The following is a 27,304-nucleotide window of genomic DNA, read 5'->3' on the forward strand; positions in this document are numbered from 1 at the left end:
CCCAATTTTAGGGATAACTTTGGCAGATTTTAGGTTATAAATGATGACTCAAGTGCTTGGCATGAGGCAGGGAAGGGTAATTTTTGAGAGCTGCAGTTCCATAGAAAACCCCTTTTGTCCCATATTTCCATCTTCTGGGGGCACATGGATGTGTGTGTTCATGTACACACACAGAGGTGTCATTATTGGGGGTGTTTAGTACAAAAATGTGAATAAACTGGGCATTTTTATATCTTATAACTAATTGAAGTGCCCATCACCAGCCTTTCCATAGATCAAACACACAAAGGAATCATTAATTCTGACCTGAGTCTCTTTGCCAATGATCCACTGCAAGGTATTGAACTTCCTTCTTGCTGAGGTGTAAATAAACAACAGCATCCAATAGAGCCAACAAATAACCTGAATTAACCAAGTGAGAAATTGCTGCAAAGGAACTTCCTGATAGGGATTTAGAGGGAAAAAAAAAAAAAAAGAAAAAAAGAGAAGATGAAGAGAAAAACATGGACAACATAAAATATTCATATTGTCAGCAAACGAGGAGAAAATGTTTCATTTATAGAGTGAGACAGAAGCAATATAGGAGATAGATATGCTCCATGTAAATTTATTAAGTGCAACTTTCTCTCTTTCTCCCTCTCCCTCTCAGATAAAAAACCTCCTCATGAAATAAAATCCCAAAGATCTTTTTTTTTTTTCTCTTGTAAATATGATTTTCCTCGTCTCCTCTGCTGTTTGGGTTATTTGTTTAGGAGCTAAGTAGGAGCCAAGGTTTTATGAGAGGCTTTAGCATGTGCTGAAAGCAGCTGTGTGATCCCAGGTTCAGCGAGCCAGGGGAGTGCTCATCCCCAGCAATTCCTGACAGGGAGCCCTGGCTCGGCTCGGCATCGACCTCTGCAGCACGTGGAATTAGGAAAAAAAGGAATTTCTGCAAGAGTTTGGGGTTCCTGGTGCAGATCTGGTTCTGCTGCTGGCTCTGACCCTGCTCAGCTCCCTCCTGTCTCACCTGGAGGGTGTTTCTGTGCTTGGGATCATCCCAGGGCTGCTCTGTCCTGCACCTGCAGCTCTGCCCACCCCAACAGAGCAGGAGACCAGGGGGACATGGGCCAGGAGGAGAGGGAATGGTCTTGAGCTGTGCCAGGGTGGGACATCAGCAGGAATTTCCCCCTGGAAAGGGCCTTGAGCTGTGCTGAGGTTGGAAATCAGCAGGAATTTCCTCATAGAAAGGGCTGTAGAGCTGTGCCAGGGTGGGACATCAGCAGGAATTTACCTGTGGAAAGGGTCTTGAGCTGTGCCAGGGTTAGATATCAGCAGGAATTTCCCTGTGGAAAAGGTCTTGAGCTGTGCCAGGGTGGGACATCAGCAGGAATTTCCCTGTGGAAAGGGCCTTGAGCTGTGCCAGGGTGGGACATCAGCAGGAATTTACCCCTGGAAAGGGCCTTGAGCTGTGCCAACGTTGGAAATCAGCAGGAATTTTCCCCTGGAAAGAGCTGCAGAGCATTGGCAGGGGCTGCCCAGGAGGTGCCCACCCCTGGAGGTGCCACCTGGGGCCGTGGCTAGTGCTGCCCTTGGTGGTGCTTGGTGATCTCCAAGGGCTTTTCCACCCTTGGTGATTCTGTGATTTTACATTCCTGGTGCTTAGTTTTTTCTCAGGATACCCAAAATCTGCAAAAGGGGCTGAAGATGCCTTGAACCTTTGGGTTTGTCTGGGCGTCCCCAAAATCAGCCCTGATGGCTCCCTGCTCTGGGCCAGGCTGGGCTCTGGCAGTGGGTTCCCTTTTTTGTCTGTGCAGTTCCATTTCACAGAGGAAACTGAGAGAATGCCAGTGAAATCTCTGGATTCTGTGATTTACCCAAAACCCAGCTGCAGTGGGGATGATTTGGAGATGGAAAGGGCTCAGTTCCACCCTGGGGCAGGGACACAGAGCTCACAGGAGCTGCTCCAGGACTTCCCCACTCATCAGGGATGCAAAATCAGAGCCAGGGATGAAGATCATTGAGGGACAGCCCGGAGGATTTCTTCCCTGAGCTCCTGACTCGTGATCCCCGTGCTCCAAGAGTGAGGAGAAGGATTTTGAGCTGTGGGAGGGATGGGGAAGAGCCCAGCTCTGGGAAGATCCTCTGGGATCTCCTTCTGGAGCTGGGGAGGAGGGCCCTGCACAGCTCCTGCAAAGCTCTCCTTGTAAATGAGATAATTTAATCAATTACCTCTCCTAATGCACTAAACCAAATGTTTCACTTTCTGCTCCTGCACATCTTAAATTATCTTCAGGTGCTTTATGAAACTTAATCATAGTTAATAGAAACTTCATTACCATCAAATGTGCTTTCAATAAATGTTGTGTAACAGTGGCAGGAGGTGGAGTGAAAAATGGGTTGCAATTACCACAAACAAGGATCCTGGAGCAGAAAGGGATAAAATTTGTGGTGCCTGCCAGGGTCCCTCCCACCCCTGGGCCAGGAGGACACAGCTCATTAAGGAATAATTGGTGGACTATAAATGTTTGCTTTTCTAGTTTGCTTGCTTGGTTTCCACTTTGTTCCCTTCTGGGAAAAAAAAAGAAAAGCAGAACTTCACCCTGCTCCCCCAGATTTCCCACGCCTTCCTCCTTCCCTTAATTTCCAATCATCTCCCGGGGAAGGGATTCTCCAAAAGAAAAGATCAGAAGGTGAAGAGGTAAAAATTACTTAAAAAAAAAAACAAACCAAAACAAAACAAAAAACAAAGAGTGGTTGTTTCTAAATCCCAAACCAAAAAGAAAGGCTCCTTTCTCATGGAGTTGCATTCCATGGAATAATTCAAGGAATATGAGTGGCTCTGGGTTTGCCCTTTTAGCATGAAGCTGTTTAAAACCCCACAAAAGCCTGGGAAGGATCTCTGCCTCTGAGCTCTGTGTTCCCCGGACGGTTTGTGGGGCATTTTCCTGGCTGTGGGAACAGAGCCATGACCAACTCACTCCAGGGAAGGACCCTCAGCAAGAATTCCTGTGAGAGGTTTTAATCATCAAATTTATGGACCAGGCTCCAGTTCAAGCCCTGGAGATACTTCAGAGTCAATGAAAAGAGAATTCTTCTCCCAAGAAGGATTTTGCTTGAGTCAAACTGCTCCCAGTTTTTTGGATTTTGTGCCCCCCTTCTCATCTTTAATCCACGTACAACAGTTTAAAAGTGGGGAAGGGGAATTGCCTGACAAGGGAATCGATGGAAAAGGAGATGCTGAAGCACCTGAGGGGATTTAGGGCCAGAAATGGCAATTACAGTGAGCACCTGAGGAAGAGAGCAGGAGATCAGCTCTGGGATCCTGCACTGCTGTCCTGGGGCTGGAAGCTTTTCCTGCCAGGATATTTCTGCATCTCAGACTCGACCATTTCTCATCCCAGCAAGGCAGGAGAGGTAATTCCCATTTCCAGCACTTTCCTTTTTTAAAGCAATGATCCAAAGGGAGGAGTTAGAGATGCTGCAAAACCCACGAGCTCTCCCCGGGAAGGGAAAGACCCCAATTGTTCCTGGGTTTGTGGAGATCCATCCCCTCCCTCCTCCCGCCTCATTCATTGCTCTAATTACCCACAGAAATTAACTCAACAATAGCATTTCGTAATTAATTCCCTGTAACAACAAAGCAACTTGGGAATAGGAAATTGGAAGAAATAGAAATGTAATTATTGCCTGTGCTTCCTTTTCTGCACCTGGTGCTGGGGAACAAAGCAGAGCTGTGGGAGTGGGGCTTTGGACTGGGCTTTGTGTTGTTTTGGTCCCATCTGAGATGTTTCCAGTTTGCCTTCGTGACCCTGGGGCTTTGCATTTGCTTTTTCTGTCTGGCCTCTGCCATTGTTGCATTGTCAGCCAGTGTCTCACTCTCTGCAATCCCTAACTGAGCTTAAAATTCTCTTTACAGCATTTTTCAAGGGAAACTCTCATGGAAATAAAAGGTTTCGGGGGAAAAAAAACAAAACAAAAAAAAAAACAAACAAACTCTGTGTGGCAATGGAATTGTTCTAGAAAGCTGAATTTTGTCACCTTACAAATTTGTTCAATGTGGCTTCCTGCCTGCCACAGAAGGAGGATTCCTCCTCAAAGCTGATGCTTCCATGCAAACTTGGTGGCTTTTCTTTTTCCTTCCCAGCAAGTTGTGAACGTGTTAAAAGCAGAACTCTTTTTTATTCAGAGATTTCTTGAAAATACAGCAGAAATTTTGCAGGAGTGTTTTCTTGGTTAAATGGTCCCCCTACATCCCCCGTGTCCCCTGTCCCTGACACAGTTCTTGTCCCCCCACATCCCCCATGTCCCCTGTCCCTTCTGCAGTTCTTGTCCCCCCATATCCCCATGTCCCCATGTATCCCCATGTCCCTATGTCCCCTGTCCCTGACACAGCTCTTGTCCCCCCACATCCCCCACATCCCCGTGTCCCCTGTCCCTGACAGATTTCTTGTCCCCACACATTCCCCCATGTCCCCCTGTGTCCACCATATCCCCATGTCCCCTACCCCTTACGCAATTCTTGACCCCCATTTTCCCCACATCCCCCATATCCCCATGTCCCCGTGTCCCCTGTCCCTAACACAGTTCTCATCCCCCCACATCCCCCACATTCCCCATGTCCCCTGTCCCTGTCCCTGACACGGCTCTCTCCGCAGACGTGGAGCGCGGCGGGGACGTGGCGCTGTACTCGGGGCTGGCGGCGGCGGTGCTGGCGGTGGCCGTGCTGGCGCTGGGGGTGACCCTGTACCGGCGCAGTCAGAGTGAGTACGGCGTGGATGTCATTGATTCCTCTGCACTCACGGGAGGCTTCCAGACTTTTAATTTTAAAACAGTCAGACAAGGTTAGTGCGGCGATTTCCTTTCTTCTCTGCAGAGCTCCCGCTGCTCAGGCTCGCCTGCGTTCGGGGAGGGGTTTGGGGCAGCCAGGGCAGGGACAGCGACCTGGAATTGGCTCTGCTCTGGCCCACAAACACAGGATCCTCCTTGGCCACACTCCAGATGCTTTAGGAGTGCTGTCCAGCATCCAAAATCGCCATGTCCCTTCCAAAATCCCCACATCCCTTCCAAAATCCCCATGTCCCTTCCAAAATCGCCATGTCCCTTCCAAAATCCCTATATCCCTTCCAAAATCCCCACGTCCCTTCCAAAATCTCCATATCCCTTCCAAAATCACCATGTCCCTTCCAAAATTGCCATGTCCCTTCCAAAATCCCCACGTCCCTTTCAAAATCGCCATGTCCCTTCCAAAATCCCCACGTCCCTTCCAAAATCCCCACGTCCCTTCCAAAATCCGCGTGTCCCTTCCAAAATCCCCAGCTCCTACACTGATTTAGGAAAAGCTCAAATTAAAGCAAAGCAACCGAATCAGAGCAAGCCCAGGCACCACAGCTGGAGCTCCTCCTGTTCTCAGTTACAGAGCTTTCCTTCCCTCCAATAAAAGGAATTATTCTTTTCCTGATAATCTCAGCCCCCCAGCTGGAAGTGTTTTGTAAGCTGCTGTAACACAGGCACTGAGGGAAATCAATGTGTGTAAGACTGGACTCCTAAAGCTCTAGAAAACACCACCAGTGCCATAAAATATGGACAAAACCTTTACTAAAAGCAGCTCTCAGGTTTCCAGGAATGTTATTCCCTCTGAACAGGAAGGTGGGGAGGGAGAGAAGCGGGGATGAAAGCAGGATGTTTATTGATTCTGTGCTGCCATTCTACCTCAGACCTGCCTGATTGTGGGTGGGTGGGAGCGTGGGCAGGGTGTGAAAGTGTCCCCATGTCTCTGTTCTCTCTTCAGAAAAGGGAAATATGTTGCAGAGTTTGTTTGGGGGGGTTTTGTGGGGTTGTTTTTACAGTTTCTTTATTTCCTGAAGACGTTCCTCACCAAGCATGACTTGCAAGAAATTGGCAAAAGGGCTTGGCAGACAAGGACGTTTGAAGGAAGTTCATTCATCCATTTCTAAATCCAAACCTTTAATTAGGGCTGTGTAAATCTCAATGACTGTCTCAAACAAGAATGTTTTCCTTTGTGGTTCAGTTTGAATCTTGTTTTGCGTCTGGGGAATTGTTTGCTTGGCTTAATGCTTAAAACCGTTCATTCTGGATGCTCTGAAAATTCCCAACTAAACAAAGAAAAAGACCCCACCACAAAACCAAGCAGCCAGAGGACTCAGGCCCTAAATCCACGCACTCCTCATTTTTCAGAGTGTTTTCTGAGGCAAAACACCTCAAAATGAATAACTGTGGTGTCTTCCCTGTATCACTCTTGTCCCACCTCCCTTTCAGCCCAGTTTCCCTCAGGCACGGAGTTGTGGGTTTGTGTAAAAGGTCTGCAGGAAGATGTTGTCACCCAGTGGGGTTTAATGTAAGGAAAGAAAACAACAAGGGAGGCAAAAGGACAAACACACAGACGTGAATCCCAACCAAAGGAGGCTCCTCCTTGGATTATTCTGCACTCTGGAGCTGCCTGAGGCGTGCCAAACACAGAGTGTCAGATTTTGGGCTCTGAGAGCTCGGGGAGGGTGGCAGGATTGCTGAGGTGTCCCCTCCATGCCTGCTGCTGTCCCCACAGGTAACTCCCTGCTGCTGAACTCGTCCCTGCAGCCCGAGCTGACGGTCAGCAGGACCTACAGCGGCCCCATCTGCCTGCAGGACCCCCTGGACAAGGAGCTGATGACCGAGTCCTCCCTCTTCAACCCCCTGGCCGACATCAAGGTCAAGGTGCAGAGCTCCTTCATGGTGTCCCTGGGTGTCACCGAGAGGGCCGAGTACCACGGCAAGGCCCACCCTGGCACCTTCCCCCACGGCAGCCCCAGGCCCTTCGGGAGCATCCAGGCCAGGAACAAGGCCATGTTCATCCAGAACCTGGCCTCCATCTCCAGCAGCAGCGAGCTCAGGAGCACGGCCCTGTTCGGGCACCTGGGGGGTCGCTTGGTGGTCCCCAACACAGGTGGGTGGCTTCTTTACCATCAAAGCACATAAAGGAATTTCAGATGAGGCTGCCTGATGTAGTGTTTTATAACTGATTTTTTTTTTAAAAAATGAATTTTAAAAAAAAAAGAAGTAGGGGCCCCGTTAATGCAAATTTTGGAAGTAGGGCACGTTGCCCACACAGGACACGAGTGATCAGAGGGAAGCCTGGGCTGAGGACTGAAGAGGCATTATGCCTGTTTGAACTGTTTTAAATTACTGCCTCTCTTGATGTCTTCAGCATGAAAGTCACATTAATCAAAGCTGTGCCTTGCTTGGATGCTGCTCCAACGGAGAGGCTCCCCGGGAAGGGTCGGCCCTGGATCTTACATAAAGGGCTCACGTTCCAGCAGCAGCTCCAGCCCCACAGCCCTGGGGGACACAGGGACAGCAGCCAGGCCCGGGGACAGCCCCACTGCCCAGCTCCTGCCCCTCCTGCCTGCCTGTGTTCCCCTTTCTTGGAGCAAAAAGCTCCCCAGATTCTCACAGCAGGGCCCCTGTCCCAGGCTGAAATGCTCCCTGTGCTTTGTGACAGGAGTTTTGTGACCTTGGGGCTTTGTGGGGTGTTTCAGACCTGCAGGGTTGTTTGTGGAATGAGCTGAACAGCAGATCAGAGGCTGGCAGGGTCACAGCCCAGCTGTGTTTGCATCCCCCAAATCCCAGCCCTTACCCTGGGTGTTTTCTCTCCCCAAAAAGGCAGCACAAAAAGCCAGATGCCCCATTGCCAGCTCGGTGTTATCATCCTTCAACTCCAGTGATATTTATTCACTTTAAATTCAGCTCTGTTTTCGTTTGAGCAGTGGCTCCAGGATTATCTGCTGCTCTCTGGTTGAACTGGATGATTTAGAGCTTTATCCTTCATGTCCCACAAAACGGGTGCTTTAAAGGTTACCATAAAAAACGTGGTTTGTGTTTAGAGAGGATTGATAACAGTGACAACCCAGGCATGCACAACGTGGGGAATGTTTTCATTTCTCCACAGACTGGTTTTGTGCTGAGGAAGGAACATTGCAGAGGCACAAAGTTAAGGCATGAATTAAGAATTCCCTCATACTGTATATTTAGCTACTTTATGTAATGATAGTCCCATCAATTAGATTATTAAAATATGTATTTGGTCCACTTGAAATTTATGTAATCCTTGCTGCCTTTATGTAAGATCAGCTGTGCCAAGCAGTTGTAAATTCCAGTGTGATCGAGTCAGTGCCTCACCAAGGCTCTGCATCGTATGACAGATGCAAAGCCAAACACATCCCCCCTCTCCTGAGAGTGAGATAAAGCAGTTTAATTGCAGTGGTACCCGGTGGAAAACTGCCCTGTTAACTTCTGATCCACTCTGGTGGTGTGGAAGGAGAATGGGATCACTTGCAAGAGCTGGGATGTGTGGGGACAAGGGGGGATCACCCTCTCCATGAGGAGATTCCCTGGGATCCCACAATGTGGGATTTCAAAAAGGAAAGAGCTTCCAACAGGCTTTTTGGGGAATAAGATGTCTTTTCCTTTAATGGAAAAGCATTAGCTTTATTTCCTTTGCTAGTTTGTGTTCCTTTGTGAGAAGAGGAATGCAGAGGAACATTCCCTCAGGGCTGCTCCCTGTCCCTGACACCCCTGCCCTTCCCAAGGGTCAGCCCTGCCCTCGCTCTTTTCCAGGGGTCAGTCTGTTGATTCCACACGGGGCAATTCCAGAGGAGAGCTCCTGGGAAATCTACCTGGCCATCACCCAGAAGGAGTCCAGGTGAGAGATCCGGGGTCATGGCTCTGCCTCCCTTAACGGGTTTGGGGTGGGACATGCAGGAGCCACTCCTGTCCCCACTGCTGGGGTCACCACCCTGCTGGCACCCTGAGAGGGACACAAAAATGGCCTTGGAGTGCTGTTCCTGTGGAACCCTTGGAATTCTTGTGCCTGCTGCTCCTTTCTCCTCTCCCTGCTCAGGAGGAGCTCAGCACCTCGGGCTCTGGGGTGCTTTGAGATTTTTTTAGCCTGATAATCCTACAGACACTTGGAAGCACCGAGGCTTCAGCAGAATTTATTATTGTGGCACTTGAGGAAGGAAAAAAAGGAATTGGCCATTTTTTGTTACCCTGTTGTGCCTTTTTCCCCTCCCCTGCAGTCTCCCTCTCACCAACACTTGTCCACACAGACTGGAACATTCCAGCCTCTCTTTAGCAGGAATAGGGGTTGGAAAGGGAATTTTCTGGGCACCCACAGCTACAGCTCCACGTCAGGGTGTCAGCACGGGCACTGGAATGGGGTACCCAAGTCACCTGGGGCTTTTCCCCTTTTTATATCCTGGTTTTATTCTTGTACCTTCTTGTTTTTACATTGTTTGAGATTCTTTCCCTAATTTTTACCTTGGTTGAGGTTCCTCTTCTTATTTTTTATCTTGGAAACACCATTTGCTTTCATTTGAAGAGGGAACTGCACACCCAGTGATTTAGAAACCAGTCATGGGGATCACACCACCCAAATGGATTAAAATACAACCAAACAGCAGCAAAACCAGCAGGACAAGAGGTTTCAATTGCTGCTTCAGTGTCCAAGGGATTCTCCTCCACTCTGGCACCGCTCCTGCCCAGGGATTTATTCCAAGAGATACAGAAATCACTTGGGTGTGGGAGTGGGTCCAGTTTGTTGGAGTGGGAGAGAAGAGAAGCAGATTCCACATCTCTGGAAGGCAGCAGGCAGGGGATGGAGCATTAATTGAGCCCAGGAGAATCCCTGGAGCTCAGGCGGGATCTCCCCTGCCTGTCCCCGAGCCACAGCCACGGCTCCACCTGGCCCAGCCCTAATTCCAAGCACAGCCCTGTCCCTGAGTCTGTAAAAGTCACGGAGCTCCTTCCTCCTGCAGAATGCAAATGGGTTTTCAAAGCAGGGAGATCGCACTCAATCTGGAAGAATTTATGAGCCTGTGTTTTTTAAGCCATAATTTGTTTTATCTTCGCTCTCGCGAAAATATTGTTGATGGCAGCGTTTGAAGGCAGAGCACGGCGGGGACGGGACCAGCTGGAGCTGGGCTGGCTGGCACAGAGCAATTTCAGTGCTGGATTTGGGTTAAACAAATTGAAACGTACTTTAAATACCAGAGTCCTAAACTGACCGGCCGCTGATTGGAGTTAGATGGGGTCTAATGGGTTTGTTTCATCTCCAGCTGCTGCTTCCACGTGAAACGAGCAGAAATGAGCAGATGAGGGAGGTGCTTGGATTTGAACTGAAATCTTTTCAGTGAATTCTCACTCCTGACAGCCACTCTTGTCTTTGCTGCCCCAAGCCTGGAGCCGGAGGGCCCCGAGGTGCTGCTGGGGCCCGAGGTGAGCTGCGGGCCCCCCGAGCTGGCCGTGAGCACCCCGTGCGCCCTGAGCATCCCGCACTGCGCCCACGCCGACCCCCAGCACTGGAGCATCCACCTCAAAAGGAGGACCCAGCAGGGCAAGTGGGAGGTAAGCCCAGCCCCAGCCCGTGGAAATGGAGTTAACTCTTGGTTGTGCAGAGATTCTGGCAGGGATAGATGCAGAGAAACACGTGGGAGAAACAATCACGGCGAAAAAACTTTGTGTTTTGTGAAGAAGCAGCAGAATTGGTTTTGGGTATTTCACCAAGATGTGCAGGAGTTTATGGGTACAAAGCTCAGCCATGGATCCCATGGCTGCAGCCTGTCCTTCTGTCCTGTCCCCCTCTGAGCCCCTGCCTGGGTTTTGCTGAGTTTTAAACCATTCCCAGCCCCATTTTCCTGATTCACATTTACTCAGTCCTTGGGCAGCTCCAGTCCTTGGGCAGCTCCTTGGGCCTCAGACAGCCTGGGTCACTGAGGAGAGGGACAGAGGGACACAGGGACAGAGGGACACAGGGACATGGGGACACAGAGCAGGACTGAGCAGCAGAGGCAGAGCAGAGGGAGTTTTTGAGGAAGGGAAACGTGGCTGTAATGGGTGTTCTGGAAGGAAGTCAAACCCCAGCCATTGTTCAAGGTTTGCTTATTGACTTTAACCTTCAAGGTAATTTTTTAACTTGACACTGGGGAGAAAAAATTAGCCAGAAAGTCAAGAGCACTTGAAAAAAGCTGCTAAAATTGCTTAGGCATCATATTATTATTGTATGTACACAGCGAGCTCTGTGCAGGGCATGGCCATAAATCCTCCTGCTGACTCAGGGCTAAATTGGGAATATTTACTCAGGGAAGCAGTCCCCCTTCTCCCCTTCCCTGAGAGTGCAGCCTGGCTCCCAGCAACACTCTGCATTCCAGTTGAATAAAAATAAAGAATTAATGCCATGACTCCTATTGTCGAGGCCTATTGATTCGACTTCGCTTTATTCTCTTTAAACCTGAATTTCATTTTGCAGGAAGTGATGTCTGTGGAAGAGGAAACTACTTCTTGCTACTGCCTGTTGGATCCTTATGCCTGTCACATTCTCTTAAACAGCTTTGGAACTTATGCCCTAATTGGGGAACCCATCTCAGACTGCGCCGTTCGACAGCTGAAAGTCGCCGTTTTTGGCTGCCTGTCTTGCAATTCTCTGGATTACAATCTGAGGGTTTATTGTGTGGATAACACCCCTTGTGCATTCCAGGTAAATGGCTTTGCTTTGCTCCTCTGGGCTTGCTTTGTTTTCCCATTAAATCCTTTTACTCCCTGGGCATCCCCAGCCTTAACCCAATGAGAATAGTGGATTTTTTTAAGCACCGCTGCACCATTAGAATAAATCCCTTAAATTCCCTGCAATTGTGGATTTACACTGAGAGCTCTAGGGCAGCCAAAGTTTCTTGTTTGCTCTCTCATTTTTTGCCACATTCTCAGCTACCCAAACTCACCCAGCCCTAGTTTACAAAAATTCAATTATCCTGCATTTCCTTAAAAAAAAAAAGCCAAATCCCTGGCTTTGGAATGAGAATGATTTTCCTGCACCAGAGTTCCAGGACACAACAATGACACTCTCTGGCTTTTGGTAAACTCAGGAGCTTTAACAAAACGCTGCTCTTTGGGGAACTGAAATGCAAACAGTTGTGAGGTGAATTTTTCTTTCTTGCTGTGGCACAGGAATGGAAACACGGCTCTGACTGGAGCTGCTGCTTCCGTGCTTCCAATAAAAGCTTCTAATAAAAGCCAAGGCACCAAAAGGATTGTTAGAGGCTCACAATGGCTTCCTAATTACCCTCTTTATAACACTTAGACAATTAGTGGGTGCCGGTGTCTTCCTGATGAGTCTGGAGGAAATGATCAGAAGAATAATTACCAGTTCTCTGCCTTGCCAGGAGTGAGCAGGGTGTGTGCAGACACTGAGACAGCCGAGTTGGTGGAGAGAGGCAGCCCTGAGAGCAAGGCACGATGAGTGGGGAGCACGGGGAATTTCAGAGGGGTTTGGGATAAAATATGGCAAATTTCAGAGTCGTTTGGGATAAAATATGGCAAATTTCAGAGGTTTTTTGATAAAATATGGGGAATTTCAGAGGATTTTGGATAAAATATGGGGAATTTCAGAGGTTTTGCGATAAAATATGGTGAATTTCAGAGGATTTTGGATAAAATATGGCGAATTAAAGAGGCTTGTGGACAAAATACGGCAAATTACAGAGATTTTTGGACAAAATATGGCAAATTTCAGAGGATTTTGGATAAAATATGGTGAATTACAGAGGTTTGGGATAAAATATGGGGAATTTCAGAGGTTTTTGGATGAAAGATGGGAAATTTCAGAGGTTTTGGGATAAAATATGAGGAATTTCAGAGGGTTTTGGACGAAATATAGGGAATTTTAGAGGGTTTTAGATGAAATATAGGGAATTTCAGAGGTTTTTGAATGAAATATGGCAAATTTCACAGGTTTTTGGATGAAACATTTTGGATAAAATATGGTGAATTACAGAGGTTTGGGATAAAATATGGGGAATTTCAGAGGTTTTTGAAAAAAACATGGCAAATTTCACAGGTTTTTGGATGAAACATGGGGAGTTTCACAGGTTTTGGGATAAAGTATGGGGAATTTCAGAGGTTTTTGGATATAATATGGTGAATTACAGAGCTTGGGATAAAATATGGGGAATTTCACAGGTTTGGGGATAAAATACGGCAAATTACAGAGATACTTGGACAAAATATGGGGAATTTCAGAGGTTTTTGAAAAAAACATGGCAAATTTCACAGGTTTTTGGATGAAACATGGGGAATTTCACAGGTTTTGGGATAAAATATGGCAAATTACAGAGATTTTTGGACAAAATATGGCAAATTTCAGAGGATTTTGGATAAAATATGGTGAATTTCAGAGGTTTTTGGATAAAACATGGGGAATTTCACAGGTCTTCTGATAAAATATGGGGAATTTCAGAGGTTTTTGGATAAAATATGGGGAATTTCACACGTTTTTGGATAAAATATGGGGAATTGCAGAGGTTTGTGGATGAAATATGGGAAATTACAGAGATTTTTGAATAAAATATGTGGAATGTCAGAGGTTTTTGGATAAAATATGGTGAATTACAGAGGTTTTGGATAAAATATGGGGAATTACAGAGGTTTTGGATAAAATATCGGAGTTGGGTTGCCAAGTGGTGCTTGGCAGTTAATCCTGCACAGTGCAGGTTTATGTAAGAGACAAAATTCCCTTGGTTTTGACTTTTTGCCTGGCTGAAAATTCTCCTCGCTCCTCCAGCAGCTGCTTTGGGCCTTTGGGAAGTTCTGAGTGTGCTGGAAACTCCTGGCTCTCAAAATTGAAGAGACCCAGGTCCTTTTGGTGTTTTACCCCAGTGCTGCTGCTGGAGGAGTCCCAGGTGTGTCACTGAAGGCAGAGCAGCACTCACAGAACATTCAAAACCATCCAACATTCTCCAGAAATTCTGAGAATAGTTAAGAAATAATCTGCTCCCTCTGTGGCTGGAAACCAAAAACTAAAGTCTCCCATTTTTTTCCTTCATACGAACCCAACCACCAGGGGTTAAACCAACCTAAATGCCTGGAAAAATCAGTTTATAATAGAAATCCATTAGTGCAGTTTCAGAGAGCTGGAGCATTGAATTTGCAGAAGGTCACAGTGATTCCAGGAGCTCCTCTAATGACAACTTTGGTCCTGACAAGCACTAAACCCCCGGATGGACACACATTTGATATAATTTATGTGGATTGAGAAAGGTAATTTGGAAGCACTGCTTGCCTGCTGATTTTTAAAGACTTCTGCAACCTTTCCTCCCTCGCTGGTGTTTTTATTGCAGCAGCACAGGAATAAACATTGCTCAAGTACCGGCAGGGGTGATTTTTTTTTTTGCCGTTGTGTTTTAAATTCACCGAATTTCATAAAAATTTCTCTTGGAGCAGAGCTCTGGAGGGCTGTAGTGCAAACCCCTGCCCAGAGTCTGCCCTTCACACTGCTCAGGGTCTTGTCCAGTGATTCTGGAAGTGCCCCTGAGGTGGGAAATGGAAGTGAATGATTTCACCTGAAGCATTTAAGGGCTCTGAAAAGCCCTGAGAGAAGTTCCCCAGCTGTGCTGGCCTGCACTGGGGGTGTTGGAGAGCCAAAAATTCAGTGTCCAACCAGCACTATCTGTCCAGAAATGGGGCTGGCAGTGCCCAAACCCAGCCTTCTGGGAAATATCAATATCAAATATTTATAAATATAAACACCATCAGCTGCCCACGAGAGAGACTCCACTGTGCATTCCACTGGGGGGGAACCTGAGACCCCCACAGAGAGGGATTCTCACTGGATTTGGGGTTTGTTCCTGATACTGGAAATATTCTCTCCTCCTCCCTTGCAGGAAGTGGTTTCAGATGAAAGACTCCAAGGGGGACAATTGCTGGAGGAACCCAAACTTCTGCATTTTAAAGGCAACACCTGCAGCCTCCAGATCTCAGTGCTGGATGTGCCTCCCTTCCTGTGGAGAATCAAACCCTTCACTGCCTGTCAGGTACCTGGCATTTCACCGCTTCCCTCTGCACTGGGGAAAAAAACCCAAATGAACCAAGGTTCCTTTGATTTAAAAAGCTTTAACCCCCCCCGAGCATTTAACAAAAACATGTTGCCTTTTGATTCTGACAAACACAGATTTCGTTTACACCAGAATGCTGCAAATTTGTCATTTTACAGAAATGCTTGTGCTTTCCCCCATTTCAGTTGCCTCCAACAGAAGGCAAATATTCCTGCTCAAACTTAACCACTCCTCAAGATGTTTCTAATATGTGTCATTCCAGTTTTGATATAACTATGGAAATATGGCTCAAAGTGACATTTAAATGTAACCATGAGTTCAACTCACAGCACGCAGAGAGCAAGCATTAGAACTGAAGGGCAGCAAATTGGTTTTTCTCTTCTCCATTAATTAGAGAGGCTGTTGAAAACCGAAAAGGAAAAATCAAAACAAAAGAAGAATTTCCAAGGATTCTGATGACTGGAAATCCTAAGGAATGTGCTGGCACATGGAGTGGGCTGGTTTTAAAACACAGCACTCAATTAGAATGTACAATCTCCCTTCTCCCAGAAGCAGAGACAGTTTTGCATCCTCCAGGATTTTGGCAAAAACCCTGTTTTAAATGTGTTGCCACGTTCCCCAAAACATGAGGGTAATGGGCTCTGAAAGTTATAAACACAGAGGCAGAGCCAGAGCAAGCCTCTCCTCGTTAACAACGTGGGGATAATTTGGGCTACAACTTAAGAAATGAAATAAATTAATTCTTTTCAGCTTCTTAGGGAGAAGAGCTTTTGGGTGTTTAGCTTGTTCTTCTCACTCACCTGTTTTTTAAAAGCCAAACCAAGCAGGGTTAGGATGTCCCAGTCCTGCCAGTGTGTGCCCAAAAGAAAATCAAATCAGAGGAGTTTCCTCTTAATGCAACAAATTCACTTCTGCCCTCAGCAGATTATAGAGCTCCACACTTTGATTATTTTATTGTCTCCTAATCCCTTCTCCAAACACGAAGAATAAATGTCTGGAATTCAACCTCCAAGTGCCACTTCGAGCCTGATCAGAGCAGGAGCTTGGGGCTGGAAAAAGCCTGTGCCAAACCTCTGCTGCCAGAATGGGCTGACCAGGGCTGCCCTGACCCAGAGGAAAATTTCCATTTCATAACTGGTGTAACTGGGATGGCTTGGGCAGCTCAGAAACACAATCACTGCTCCTCACAGGAGCTGCAGAACCTCCCCTGGCTCGGTGCTTCCCTCGCAGTGAAAAGTCTGGTGACAGCTCTGGTTTGCTTCCAGCCTCTTTATAGAGAAAAGGATCTATTTTTGCACGTGGAGTTTCTTCCAGTGTTCCCTGGGTTCCTCTCCTACATCCCACCCTGTGAGAGCAGCTGCTTGTGCTGCCTGGCAGGAACAACTGAACACAGGCTGTTCCAGGAATGTCTCTGGTCCAGCAGCAGAGCCTCCCCGGGCAGCGTGGGGAGGAGGATTTATGGAAATGATGTCTCAGACAAGCAGCAATCCCACTCTGAGGCCGAGCAGATGAATAAATCACACTGAGGAGCTGCTGGAAGGCAGCTGGTGGCAGGTGGCACCAGGATTCCTGCAGATCCTGCTCAGAGCCTGTGTTTGTCCTGGCCTGGCACGAGCAGCTGCCCAGGGCTTGGCTCCCTTCCCGCAGGGGATCCCTGCAAGCTGTGGGTGGTGCAGGCAGAGCAGGGATGGGCATGGCAGGAGCTGGGCAGGCACCTCTGGCTGCTCAAATCTGCCTCCCATCCTGCATCTCCCGGAGGATCCAGCTCTGCCTGGGGCCATGAGATGATTTACAGCCCCTCTGTCTGCAAGGAGCTTAATTATAAACTCAGAGTGGAGCTGAAAGCATCCTGGAATACTCCAACCACTCATTGTTCCAGCACTCCTTGCTGCTCTGCTTTGTTTCACACAACTCCTTTCAGCTGACTGATTCTTCCACTCAGAGTGAAAGCAGAGATCATCACCCTGAAAAAAATCTAATTACAGTTGCTCCACTTCTAACATTTTACTAATGCTTCCTTATCACTGGGAGCATCTTACTACTGCTGCTGGGGATCCAGCCTGGGGACAGGCAGGGAGCTGGGGACAGAGGGAAGGGCCAGGGCAGTTCCTGGTGGGAAGTTCCTTTGGGATGGAGAAGGGAGGGCTGGCAGGGCCAGGGCAGTTCCTGGTGGGAAGTTCCTTTGGGATGGCAGGGCCAGGGCAGTTCCTGGTGGGAAGTTCCTTTGGGATTGAGGAGGGAAGGCTGGCAGGGCCAGGGAAGATCCTTTGGGATGGAGAAGGGAAGGCTGCCAGGGCCAGGGAAGTTCCTTTGGGATTGAGGAAGGAAGGCTGGCAGGGCCAGGGCAGTTCCTTTGGGATTGAGGAAGGAAGGCTGGCAGGGCCAGGGCAGTTCCTTTGGGATGGAGAAGGGAAGGCTGGCAGGGCCAGGGCAGTTCTCAGTGGGAAGCTCCTTTCCTTGGATTCTGGTTACAAGGTGATTCCAAGGAGACACAGGAATCCTGATCCTGGCAAGGGGGAGGAAGTGAAATGCGTCTTTTTGAAGTCTCTTTAAGCATCTTTTGTAAGAGTCTCTCGTTACTTGTTCTCCTGAGCTCTTGGTCACTGCCACACCTCAATTCCATCTTTTTTATAACCCAATCCTCATTTTTTGGTTTGGTTGGAGATGCAGGGGCCGTTACCGAGCTCACCCCATCAGAGCAGCACTGGCTGTGTCCCCCCTGGCCGTGTCCCCGTCCCTGACGTGTCCCTGTCCCACAGGAGGTGCCGTTCTCCCGCGTGTGGCGCGGCAGCCCCCGGCCCCTGCTCGGCGCCTTCTCCCTGGAGCGCTTCAGCCCCGCCACCACCCAGCTGTGCTGCACCGTGTGCGTCAGGCAGCTGCAGGGCCACGAGCAGCTGCTGCACGTGCAGACCTCCATCCTCGAGGTACGGCCACCAGCACCCCCTGCTCTGTAGGGCACCATGGTCACAGAACAGAATCCTGGGGTGGTTGGGTTGGGTTGGGTTGGGTTGGGTTGGGTTGGGTTGAGGTCAGGTTAGGTTGGGTTGGGTTGGGTTGGGTTGAGTTGAGTTGGGTTGTGCTGGGTTGGGTTGAGTTGAGTTGGGTTGCGATGAGATGGATGCATTGGGTTGGGTTGGGTTGGGTTGAGTTGGGTTGAGTTGAGTTGGGTTGGGTTGGGTTGAGTTGAGTTGGGTTGGGTTGGGGTGGCTTGGAAAGGTCTTAAAGCCCATGCAGTCCCACCCCTGCCATGGGCAGAGCCACCTTCCACCATCCCACCCCTTGGACCCTCCCAGGGGTGGGGCACCACCTCTCTGCGCACCGGTTCTCTCCCCGGTTGTGTCCTTTCCTCCTCCTGTAGTTTTTGCTCAAAGCTGGAAGCAGTCTTTAAAGCCTTGCAGATCCCATTTCCAGCAGAAATCAAGGCACAGAGAGAGACTCTGCAGCACCAACAATAATTTATCAATAATTTAATGATTCATTGTTTGGGTTGGTGGCTGCTGTTTCCTAGCAAGAAGCCCTTGTAGAGCACTAAGGACTGGGGACAGGGGTACAAACTCTGTCTTGTGGGGACTGGGCCCTGCTCATGCTAAAAGAAACCAGACCTACAGCTGAGCAAGCTGCTGATGTGTCCCACAGCCATGAGAACTTCAGCAGCTGCATTTTTTTAGATTGTTGAGCATCTTTGTTCATTAATCCAGATTAATACTTCTGGATTAGAGCTCTACACCCCTAAATGCTCTGAGCAGGGAGTGCAGCAGCTGGACAAGAGCATCATGAACATCATCCTGTGTAAAAACTCCTCAGGACTGGCCGAGTGTTTTCTGCTCCTCTGTTGTTATTTCATAAAACCCTCTGTCACCCTCTGTGTCTCCAGCCCGTGTTGCTGCTGCCTTGCTCTCCCTCTCTGCTGTGTTTTTAAGGGCCCTGTCTGCACACAAGTCCCCAGAGCATGTTCCCGTTCTGCTTCAAGCAGATTTGCTGCTGTGGAAGGCTTTCTCATGCCTATCTCCAGCAAGTGATTGAAGAGGGAGGATAATTTGACTGCAAAATAAATCTGTGAGTGACAACTCCCCCCCGGAGCCGCTCCGTGCGTGACAATCCCCGCAGCGCCTGGGTCGCTGTGCTTATCTCACACGTGCAAGGCAGGAGCTTCTCCTGCTCTGCATCCTGAGCAGAGCCCAGGGCAGAGCTGCAGCACCGGGTGCTGAGCCTGGCTGGCCCTGGGGGCCTGTCACAAACGGTGGATGGAGGCTGCACCGTGGCTGCTGGTTAATATTGATGCTGTGTCACTCTCCGATGAGTAATGCACTGAAATTTGACTCTGTTATGCAAGGCTGGTGTGATTCCACAGGAAAAGAGGGGCCAGATCCACAAAGGACCTGGATTCCAGAGAGGCTGGGAGAGCTGAGGTGCTTACAGAATTCAGGTGTTTAAAAACCCCAAAGAAAGAGAGAAACAAACACAAATTTGTGTGTCCGTGTTTCAGGTTTAAACAATTAAAGATTCAGAAACCCAGCACTGCTCTCCAACACAAAAATAACCAAAAAAGAAAACTCATGGAAGGAAAACCACCATTTTAAAGGGTTTTTTTTGCACAAGTCCTTGTGATGGTGAAGTAACACCTTCTAGGTGTTCTTTCACAACTCACAAAAGCACCTCTCAGCTCAGCCATTTTCTGCTGCCACTTCCACCGACCCGAGGCTTGATTCTCCCTTCCCTGCTTCGCTTTGCCGTTCCCTGCAGGCTGAGAGAGAAAACATCCCCTTCTTTGGCCACGAGGACAGCGCCTTCCCCGCCCAGCTGGGCCCCAAGGCCTTCAAGATCCCGCGCTCCATCCGCCAGCGCATCTGCGCCACCTTCGACGCGCCCGGCGCCAAGGGCAAGGACTGGCAGATGCTGGCCCAGAAGAACAGCATCAGCAGGTGATGGCAGCGCCCTGGCACCGGGGTTGGCACCCGAGATGGGGATTTGGGGCCGTTCAGGGGTTGTTGGTTGGTTGGTTTGCTGCTGTTGTCAGGGGTGTGGGTGGGAATTAGGGGCTGAGTGGGGCTCGGTCATTTCAGCTCCTCATGCTGGGCTGGACGTTCTTCTGTCCACCCTGAGGAGTCCAAGGCTGCAGAAGGATTTTGTCCATCATTGAACTGCTGTTCAAAGCCCTTAGGAGGCTGCACGTTCCCCCAGACAAATCCCCTTGGCTCTCATGGGTGCATTTCCTATTCCAAAATGAATCCTGCAGATTTTTTTTTTTTTAAGGGAAAGACATCTTTAAAAGAGACAGTCATGCTCTACTGTTAGGAGTAATAATATTATGATTATTAAAACTGAAAGATGCTGTAAAAACCAATTTACTTCTTACTTTGCTTTTTCTGCTTGGCTAAATTAAATTGGCGGAGGCAGCTTCCTCACAAAAATATTTTCTGATTGTCACAAACTCTATAAATGCGTTCCCAGGAGAGCAGAGGAATACTTAAATCAAGCAAAGTAACTTTCCATTGGCTTCCTGCTTTGTGTGGGAGCCTCAATAAGCCACATCTGAGCCAAAGGAAAAAGAGTTTTGGATAAACACTTTGTTTTACTAAATTCTGTGCAAATCACCACTGCAGGGTGCTAAAAACAGCACATTAGCAAAATAGAAAATCACAGATAAAAGGCGTTGTGTCTTTGCACAACCCAAGCATCACCTGCTGTAAATTCCTCTCCCTGTCACATCCCTGCTGTATTTCCTAGTGATGCTTCCCAGAAGGGATTTGTTTGCCCATCCCAGGGGCAGAACTGCTGGGCCTGGGGACACCCTGGGCTCGTGGTCGCTGTCCCTGTGCCAGGCTGGGCAGGTGCCACACCCCAGGCTCGTGGTCACTGTCCCTGTGCCAGCTGGGCAGGTGCCACGTGAGGAACCACCACCCCCAGCGGCTCCTCAGCTCATCCCCAGCTCTGCTGGAGGGTTTTTATTTTCCAAACACGTGGATGGTGCTGGGCACAGGGCACAGCTGCAGCGTCGGCTGCTCCTCATCCCCTTTTCCCTCCCTACCCTGCAGGAATCTCTTCTCCTTCCTCATCCCCTTTTCCTCCTTTCCCTACAGGAATCTCTCCTTCTTCCTGATCCCTTTTTCCTCTGTTCCCTGCAGGAATCTCTCCTTATTCCTCATCCCCTTTTTCTCCTTTCCCTGCAAGAATCTCTCCTTCTTCCTCACTCCATTTTCTCTCCTTTCCCTGCAGGAATCTCTCTTCCTTCCTCACCCCTTTTCCTCCTTTCCCTGCAGGAATCTCTCCTTATTCCTCATCCCCTTTTCCCTCCCTACCCTGCAGGAATCTCTCCTCCTTCTTCACCCCTTTTCCTCCTTTCCCTGCAGGAATCTCTCTTTCTTCCTCATCCCTTTCTCCCTCCTTTCCCTGCAGGAATCTCTTCTCCTTCTTCATCCCTTTTCCTCCTTTCCCTGCAGGAATCTCTCCTTATCCTCATCCTTTTTTCCCTCCCTTCCCTGCAGGAATCTCTCCTCCTTCTTCACCCCTTTTCCTCCTTTCCCTGCAGGAATCTCTCTTTCTTCCTCATCCCTTTCTCCCTCCTTTCCCTGCAGGAATCTCTTCTCCTTCTTCATCCCTTTTCCTCCTTTCCCTGCAGGAATCTCTCCTCCTTCCTGATCCCTTTTCCTCTTTTCCCTGCAGGAATCTCTCATTTTTCCTAATCCCTTTCTCCCTCCCTCCCTTCCCTGCAGGAATATCTCCTCCTTCCTGATCCCTTTTTCTCTCCTTTCCCTGCGAGAATCTCGCCTTCTTCCTCATCCCTTTTCCTCCTTTCCCTGCAGGAATCTCTCCTTATTCCTAATCCCTTTCTCCCTCTCTTTCCCTTCAGGAATCTCTCCTTATTCCTAATCCCTTTCTCCCTCCATTCCCTGCAGGAATCTCTCCTCCTTCCTCATCCCTTTTTCTCTCCTTTCCCTGCAGGAATCTCTCCTTCCTCCTCACCCCATTTTCTCTCCTTTCCCTTCAGGAATCTCTCCTTATTCCTAATCCCTTTCTCCCTCCATTCCCTGCAGGAATCTCTCCTTATCCTTATCCTTTTTTTCCTCCCTTCCCTGCAGGAATCTCTCCTTCTTCCTCACCCCTTTTTCTCCTTTCCCTGCAGGAATTTCTCCTCCTTCCTGATCCCTTTTCCTCCTTTCCCTGCAGGAATCTCTCCTTTTTCCTAATCCCTTTCTCCCTCCCTTCCCTGCAAGAATCTCTCCTTCTTCCTCATCCCTTTTCCTCCTTTCCCTGCAGAAATCTCACCTCCTTCCTGATCCCTTTTCCTCCTTTCCCTGCAGGAATCTCTCCTTCTTTGCCACCCAGAGCAGCCCCTCCGCCGTCATCCTGGACCTGTGGGAGGCGCGGCACCAGCACGATGGGGACCTGGACTCGCTGGCCTGCGCCCTGGAGGAGATTGGCAGGACACACTCCAAGCCCTCCGAGGTGCCAGAGCCCGAGCTGGAGGAGCCCGAGTTCCCCTGCAGCAGGAAGGGGCTTTAGTCCCTCTGCCCCAGCAGGACACACAGCCAGCCCGGCCCTGAGCCCGGCCAGGAGGGTTGGTGGGGATGGAACTCACCCCACTTCCATGGCAGCGGGAGCAGCAGAAGCTAAAAACCCTCTGGTGATGAGGAAATCGAGCTCCTCCCTGTCCTCCTCCACTTAAAATCCATCTCTTGGTGCCCCAAACAAACCTGCACTCGTGTCAGTGCCGGGGCAGGAGGGAGAGAGACACAGAGCCATAGGAGGTAAATGTTATTCTGTGTTTAGGAACAGTCGTGTTCATGTACTGCCTAGTGAAAATCAACAAATAACGTTGGATATTTCGAGCCACTGGAGGCTGGTCCTGGTTAAAAGGTTTCTCGCTTTGAGAGTGGTTTAAAATCCTATCACGTTGTCACTTTATGTCTGCTACAGGAAAACTGAAAATTTGGCCTTATCCTGTTCAGATGTTTGAGGAATTAGAAGATCTCATAATTATTTCACATCGTTTGTATTCCAAATAATGTGTTTTAAAAATTCAGCCCCTTAATGAATGTACATTTGCTGCAGAGCTTTGCTGCCTGCTCTGTTACCAAAATTCCAGAACAAACCCCTTCTCTCTGAGACTGGGGGGTGGGCACACGCCAGAGGAATTTTCTAATTTTCTACGTCTGCAAACTTTCTTAGTCAAAAAACTGTCTTTGGGGGTGGATTTAAATAACCAAATAACACACAGGAAATTTCCAGCCCTATTTTAGCAAGTTGAGACATTTATTTTTGTTACTTCATTCTCTGTGGCTGAGCTGAAGGTGAAGGCAATCAGAACAGCTTCATTTTGGCTTGGTTTGGGTTCAGACTGAAATCACAAACCCCACACAGCCCTGCCAACACTGGCCTGGATTTTGTTGCACAATTTGGGAATTTCACAGGATCCAGAGCTGGTTGTGTTACCTTGGCTTAGTTACAAATTGCATTTACCCCCAAAATCAGGATCTAACTGCAGAATTCGCCTCGTTTTTCACCCATTCCATATAAATATGATTTATGACTTCGACCAAACCAAAAAGAGCTGTCACCGTGAGCGAGGGCCTGGTGGAGCTGGTACTGAGCCAAATGTCACCATTATTTTGTCCATTCCTTTCACTCACATCCTTCACCATAACCGAGGTGCTCCTCAGCCCATGGGGCTGCCAGGGCACAGTCAGGAGAGACAGGAGCAGAAACGAGGCTTTGGGAGCTTTGTGGAAATGCAGAAAACCCAACCCAAGGATTTGGGGGCTGTTTTAGCCTCGTGTTTGGCTGAGAGCATCACAACAGCCCCCAGGGCAGGTCCAGTCTGGAGCTGCTCCTCCACCCAGGACTGCAGTGTGAAAATCTGAACAACATCAACAGCAACAGCAACTCTGTCCTTGCTCCTGCTGCTCTGAAATCACCAATGTCACTGCCTGCCCAGCTCAGGAACAGGCTGAGACTTGGAAATCCTGAGACTTGGAAATCCTGAGACCTGTGCAAAGCTTTCCTGCAGCTCAGCACCTCCTGCAGCCTGGCAGGAAAGCTCCTGGCGCAGGTTTCGGGGCAGACAGAAATACCGGCTGCAAGCTGTCACTGCTTTCAGCAGCACATGCTCCTCCACTTCTATCTCCACTGACTGCCAGTCCTCCTCCAGAAACCTGTTCTTCGTTGGTCAAAATGTCAGGCATTAGAAAAAAAAAAAACAAAACAAGGGATGGCACTGGGGAAGCAGCAGAGTCTGCGAGCTGCCGTTGTCGGGGAAACCAGCCCCGCTCTGCCTGCAGCAGGGAGTTTGTTCTGAGCACCCAGAGCTTTCTGCTCCTGGAGCAGGCTGGGTTTGTGTCCCTGCAATGGCTGCAGGGGTTCCTGAGAGCCTTCTGCTCCTGGAGCAGGCTGGGTTTGTGTCCCCAGCACGGCTGCAGGGGTTCCTGAGAGCCTTCTGCTCCTGGAGCAGGCTGGGTTGTGTTCCCAGCACGGCTGCAGGGGTTCCTGAGAGCTGCTCTGCTCCACAGGAGCTGCCCCGACACCCCAAGGGGGCCCCAGAGCCGCAAAGGCTCAGCCCCTGCTCTTTCCTCAGGTTCTGTCCAGCCCTGGAGCTCTGCAGACCCTCCCAGTGCAGGACACCCCGCTCAGAGGGACCCAGCCCTGCCCCAGAATCCCAGTTCCACCCACAGTCCCACGGAGGTCGTGTCCTGAAAGGGAATAAATGTCCAAACTGGACAATTCCAGAGGGAAGCTGTTCCCCCGTGCCCGGGGCAGGGCTCAGCTGGACGCTGCCCTTTAGGTTTTTTTCCCTGGTATTTCTTCCCTTTGTTGCTGATTTCACTCTTTGAGAACCCTGAATCAACAACTCTCGAGCTTTCCTTCCAATTCCTGACTGCTTTGATGCTCTTGTGTTCTTCAAATGAACCAGAAATGCCCCAAATATTTATTTCCTTTCTCCCTTTCTCTTAAAAAGACCTTTTGGAAATCTGTGCACGTATTCATCTGGTTTGACCCAAAACACAGATGTGGAGGAGCACCTGGAAAAGGATTAGAGGCCAGAAATTAAAAATTCATTCCTTTCTTCTGTTGTATAAATTATGATAATTGAAAAACAATTTGCCCGAACTAGAAAGTAAAAGAAGGAGAAATGTGAATTTCCCCCCTGTAGATTCCACGTGGCTGCCCTGGCTCCATGCAGGGGAAAGAGCCATTCTGATTTTACATCACCAAAGAATCTGCTTTAATAGATTTTCATCTTCCTGAGCACTTTGCCCAGGTATTTCTGTGCCATGACTCATTGCAGACTAATGGCTGCATTTTAAAAATGACTCCCAGCTCCGCCAGCACCATAAAGCTCATTTCCATTTCGTACCGCCCTGCACTCCCACAGAAATTTTATTGGGATATTTGTAATAGATGAAGAGATATCAACACAATTCTCTTAGAATCCAGTGAACTGCTTTTGTCATTGGTTTTATCTCTGGCCACAGCTGCTCTCCCCCTCTCTGGCCTGGGCACCGCTGCCTTCCAGAGAATCTTATTCAGCATAAATCACCAAAAAGGGATCTTGCAGGTCCAGGATATTCACATCACACTGCAAGTCCATTCTTCTTTTCCACCTGCAAGGCAGCGCTGTGAGAGTTTTAAAGCATTCAATAACTGATCAATTCCAATTTTCCACAAAAGGAAGGCACAGCTCAGGTCCACGGGGAGTTAAACAAGGGAGGAACCGGGCTGGGCTTCTGGTCACGACCTGAATCCTCATTTTCCAGGCTGTTTCTGCCTGTAAAACACAGATTGCAGCAAAGAGCTGTGTTAGTTCTTGGCCGGTAATTAACTGAGTGGAAAACAGGAAATGAGATTTAAGTCCTTGACAACCAGGGATGATCTCCAGGGCTGCCTCTCTGGCCTTTCCTCGGCTGATTCCCCCAGGGAGTTCTCTCTCACCTTGGCACAGCAGGAGAGGGTGAACACCCCTCACCCAGAGCCTGCCCGTGGTGTCCCAGGGGCTGTTCATTCCTGGGATGAGCTCTGGTGAAATTCTCCCGTGGATGCTGCTCCTGATCCAGCAGGGGCTGGGGTGTGCACAACAGAAATTGGGTGGAATTGGTGAAATTTGGGGTGCCTTGCACCCAGCCTGGCACAGCAGGAGGGGAAGGTTTGGGGTTTCCTCCCAGCACTGCCCAGCCCCTGGCTCTGGCAGAGTGGAACATCCAGCCCCAGTCATCTCCATGCTGGAATTGGGAATATTGACTCATGGTTGGGATATCTCCTCAAGGAATCCCTTCAAGTGTCCTTGTGGAGATATCTCCTCAAGGAATCCCTTCATGTGTCCCTTGTTCAGGCATTGGAGGGGGAGGGAGGAAACGCCAAAGCCCAGCCCCAAATTTTAAGGTGAAGCTGTGGATTTTTCCATCTTTTCCCCCCCAGCCTCCAGCCCAGCTGCCCCTGCTGAGCCCCAGGGCTCCTGAGTGCCTCTCCCAGCTGGGCAGGGCTCACACAAACCCTGGGCTCACAATCACAGCTTTGGGAACACCAACTCCATCCCCTCACCAGGCGCTCCTCCAGCTCGCTGTTCCGCTGTGACTCCGATATCCCAGCTGATAAACGGCTACAAAAACGTGAAATGTGTGAAGCGTGCTCCTTCTGCTGATTTGGAGAAGATAAAAGGTGGTGCTGGTCAGTCTGGTGAGACTCTGGGCAGTGTCAGACAAGAGATAACAAAATTCCCATTGCATTTTCAACTTGCAGAACCTCGGACCAGCTCTTGGGTGAAAACGGGAGGAGGAACTTTGACCCAGCCCAACACGAAATATAAATAATTCCTAAAAAGAGAAAAAAAACCAAACAAACCCACAAGTATTCCTCTAGAGAGACCTGTTTTCTCTTCTGCTCCTTTATTTTTGCAGTGAAAAGGTTGTGAAAAGGTTGTTCCTTGGCTGCTCTGCCTGAGCATCCCTCCCTGCCCCGGGCTCGGCGTGTTTGGGGTGAAGGAGGGCAGAGCTCTGGACCCTTCTTGGGGTGAAGCTGAAGGAGTGGGGAAGGGAGACAGAACACGGGATCAAAAGCATGGCCTTGGCTTCATACCACACTTTCTGTGCCTTGTTCTATCAATGTAAATTCTGAATGTTGTACAGTGAAAATACTTGGGAGAGACTCCTTGGAAAAGGCTGCACTGGCTTCTTTTTTCAGCACATGTACATATATAAATATATATACATATATATATATATTTGGTAATGCCAACCAGCTGTGTTCTATTGTCCTGGAGAAGTCAAAGTGGACACTTTGGGTGTTTTCTGTAGAGTTTCAGAGCTGTGTGGCCCCGGCCTTTGGGGAGAGGTGTACAGATTGGAATTCTGGATATCAGCTATTTATTAATAAAGAGTCTTTTACTGACACCTGACCCTGCTGTCCTGTCACTGCTGGGGTCAAACCAGGCCAGGCACTGGGAAGGGTGGCTCACACGG

At 49.0% G+C, this 27,304-nt stretch overlaps 1 protein-coding gene across 2 annotated transcripts in view; it reads left to right on the forward strand.

Moving 5' to 3' along the window:
• UNC5D (unc-5 netrin receptor D) overlaps nucleotides 1-27,235 on the forward strand; it is a 96,779-nt gene extending 69,544 nt beyond the window's left edge. The window contains exons 8-16 of one of the 2 annotated variants that reach the window (XM_039716655.1): nucleotides 4,635-4,820; nucleotides 6,542-6,919; nucleotides 8,590-8,674; nucleotides 10,209-10,377; nucleotides 11,279-11,506; nucleotides 14,685-14,834; nucleotides 17,615-17,779; nucleotides 19,599-19,777; nucleotides 22,157-27,235. In XM_039716655.1, the coding sequence (XP_039572589.1) occupies nucleotides 4,635-4,820; nucleotides 6,542-6,919; nucleotides 8,590-8,674; nucleotides 10,209-10,377; nucleotides 11,279-11,506; nucleotides 14,685-14,834; nucleotides 17,615-17,779; nucleotides 19,599-19,777; nucleotides 22,157-22,358 (1,742 nt within the window). In that variant the 3' untranslated portion in view covers nucleotides 22,359-27,235. The remainder of the gene's footprint in view (nucleotides 1-4,634; nucleotides 4,821-6,541; nucleotides 6,920-8,589; nucleotides 8,675-10,208; nucleotides 10,378-11,278; nucleotides 11,507-14,684; nucleotides 14,835-17,614; nucleotides 17,780-19,598; nucleotides 19,778-22,156) is intronic. The other variant, XM_039716665.1, reaches the window with a different exon arrangement.
• Nucleotides 27,236-27,304: the final 69 nt, after the last annotated feature.

This window comes from Passer montanus, unplaced genomic scaffold (genome assembly GCF_014805655.1).
Source record: "Passer montanus isolate IOZ18808 unplaced genomic scaffold, ASM1480565v1 scaffold101, whole genome shotgun sequence".
Lineage (NCBI taxonomy): Eukaryota > Metazoa > Chordata > Aves > Passeriformes > Passeridae > Passer > Passer montanus.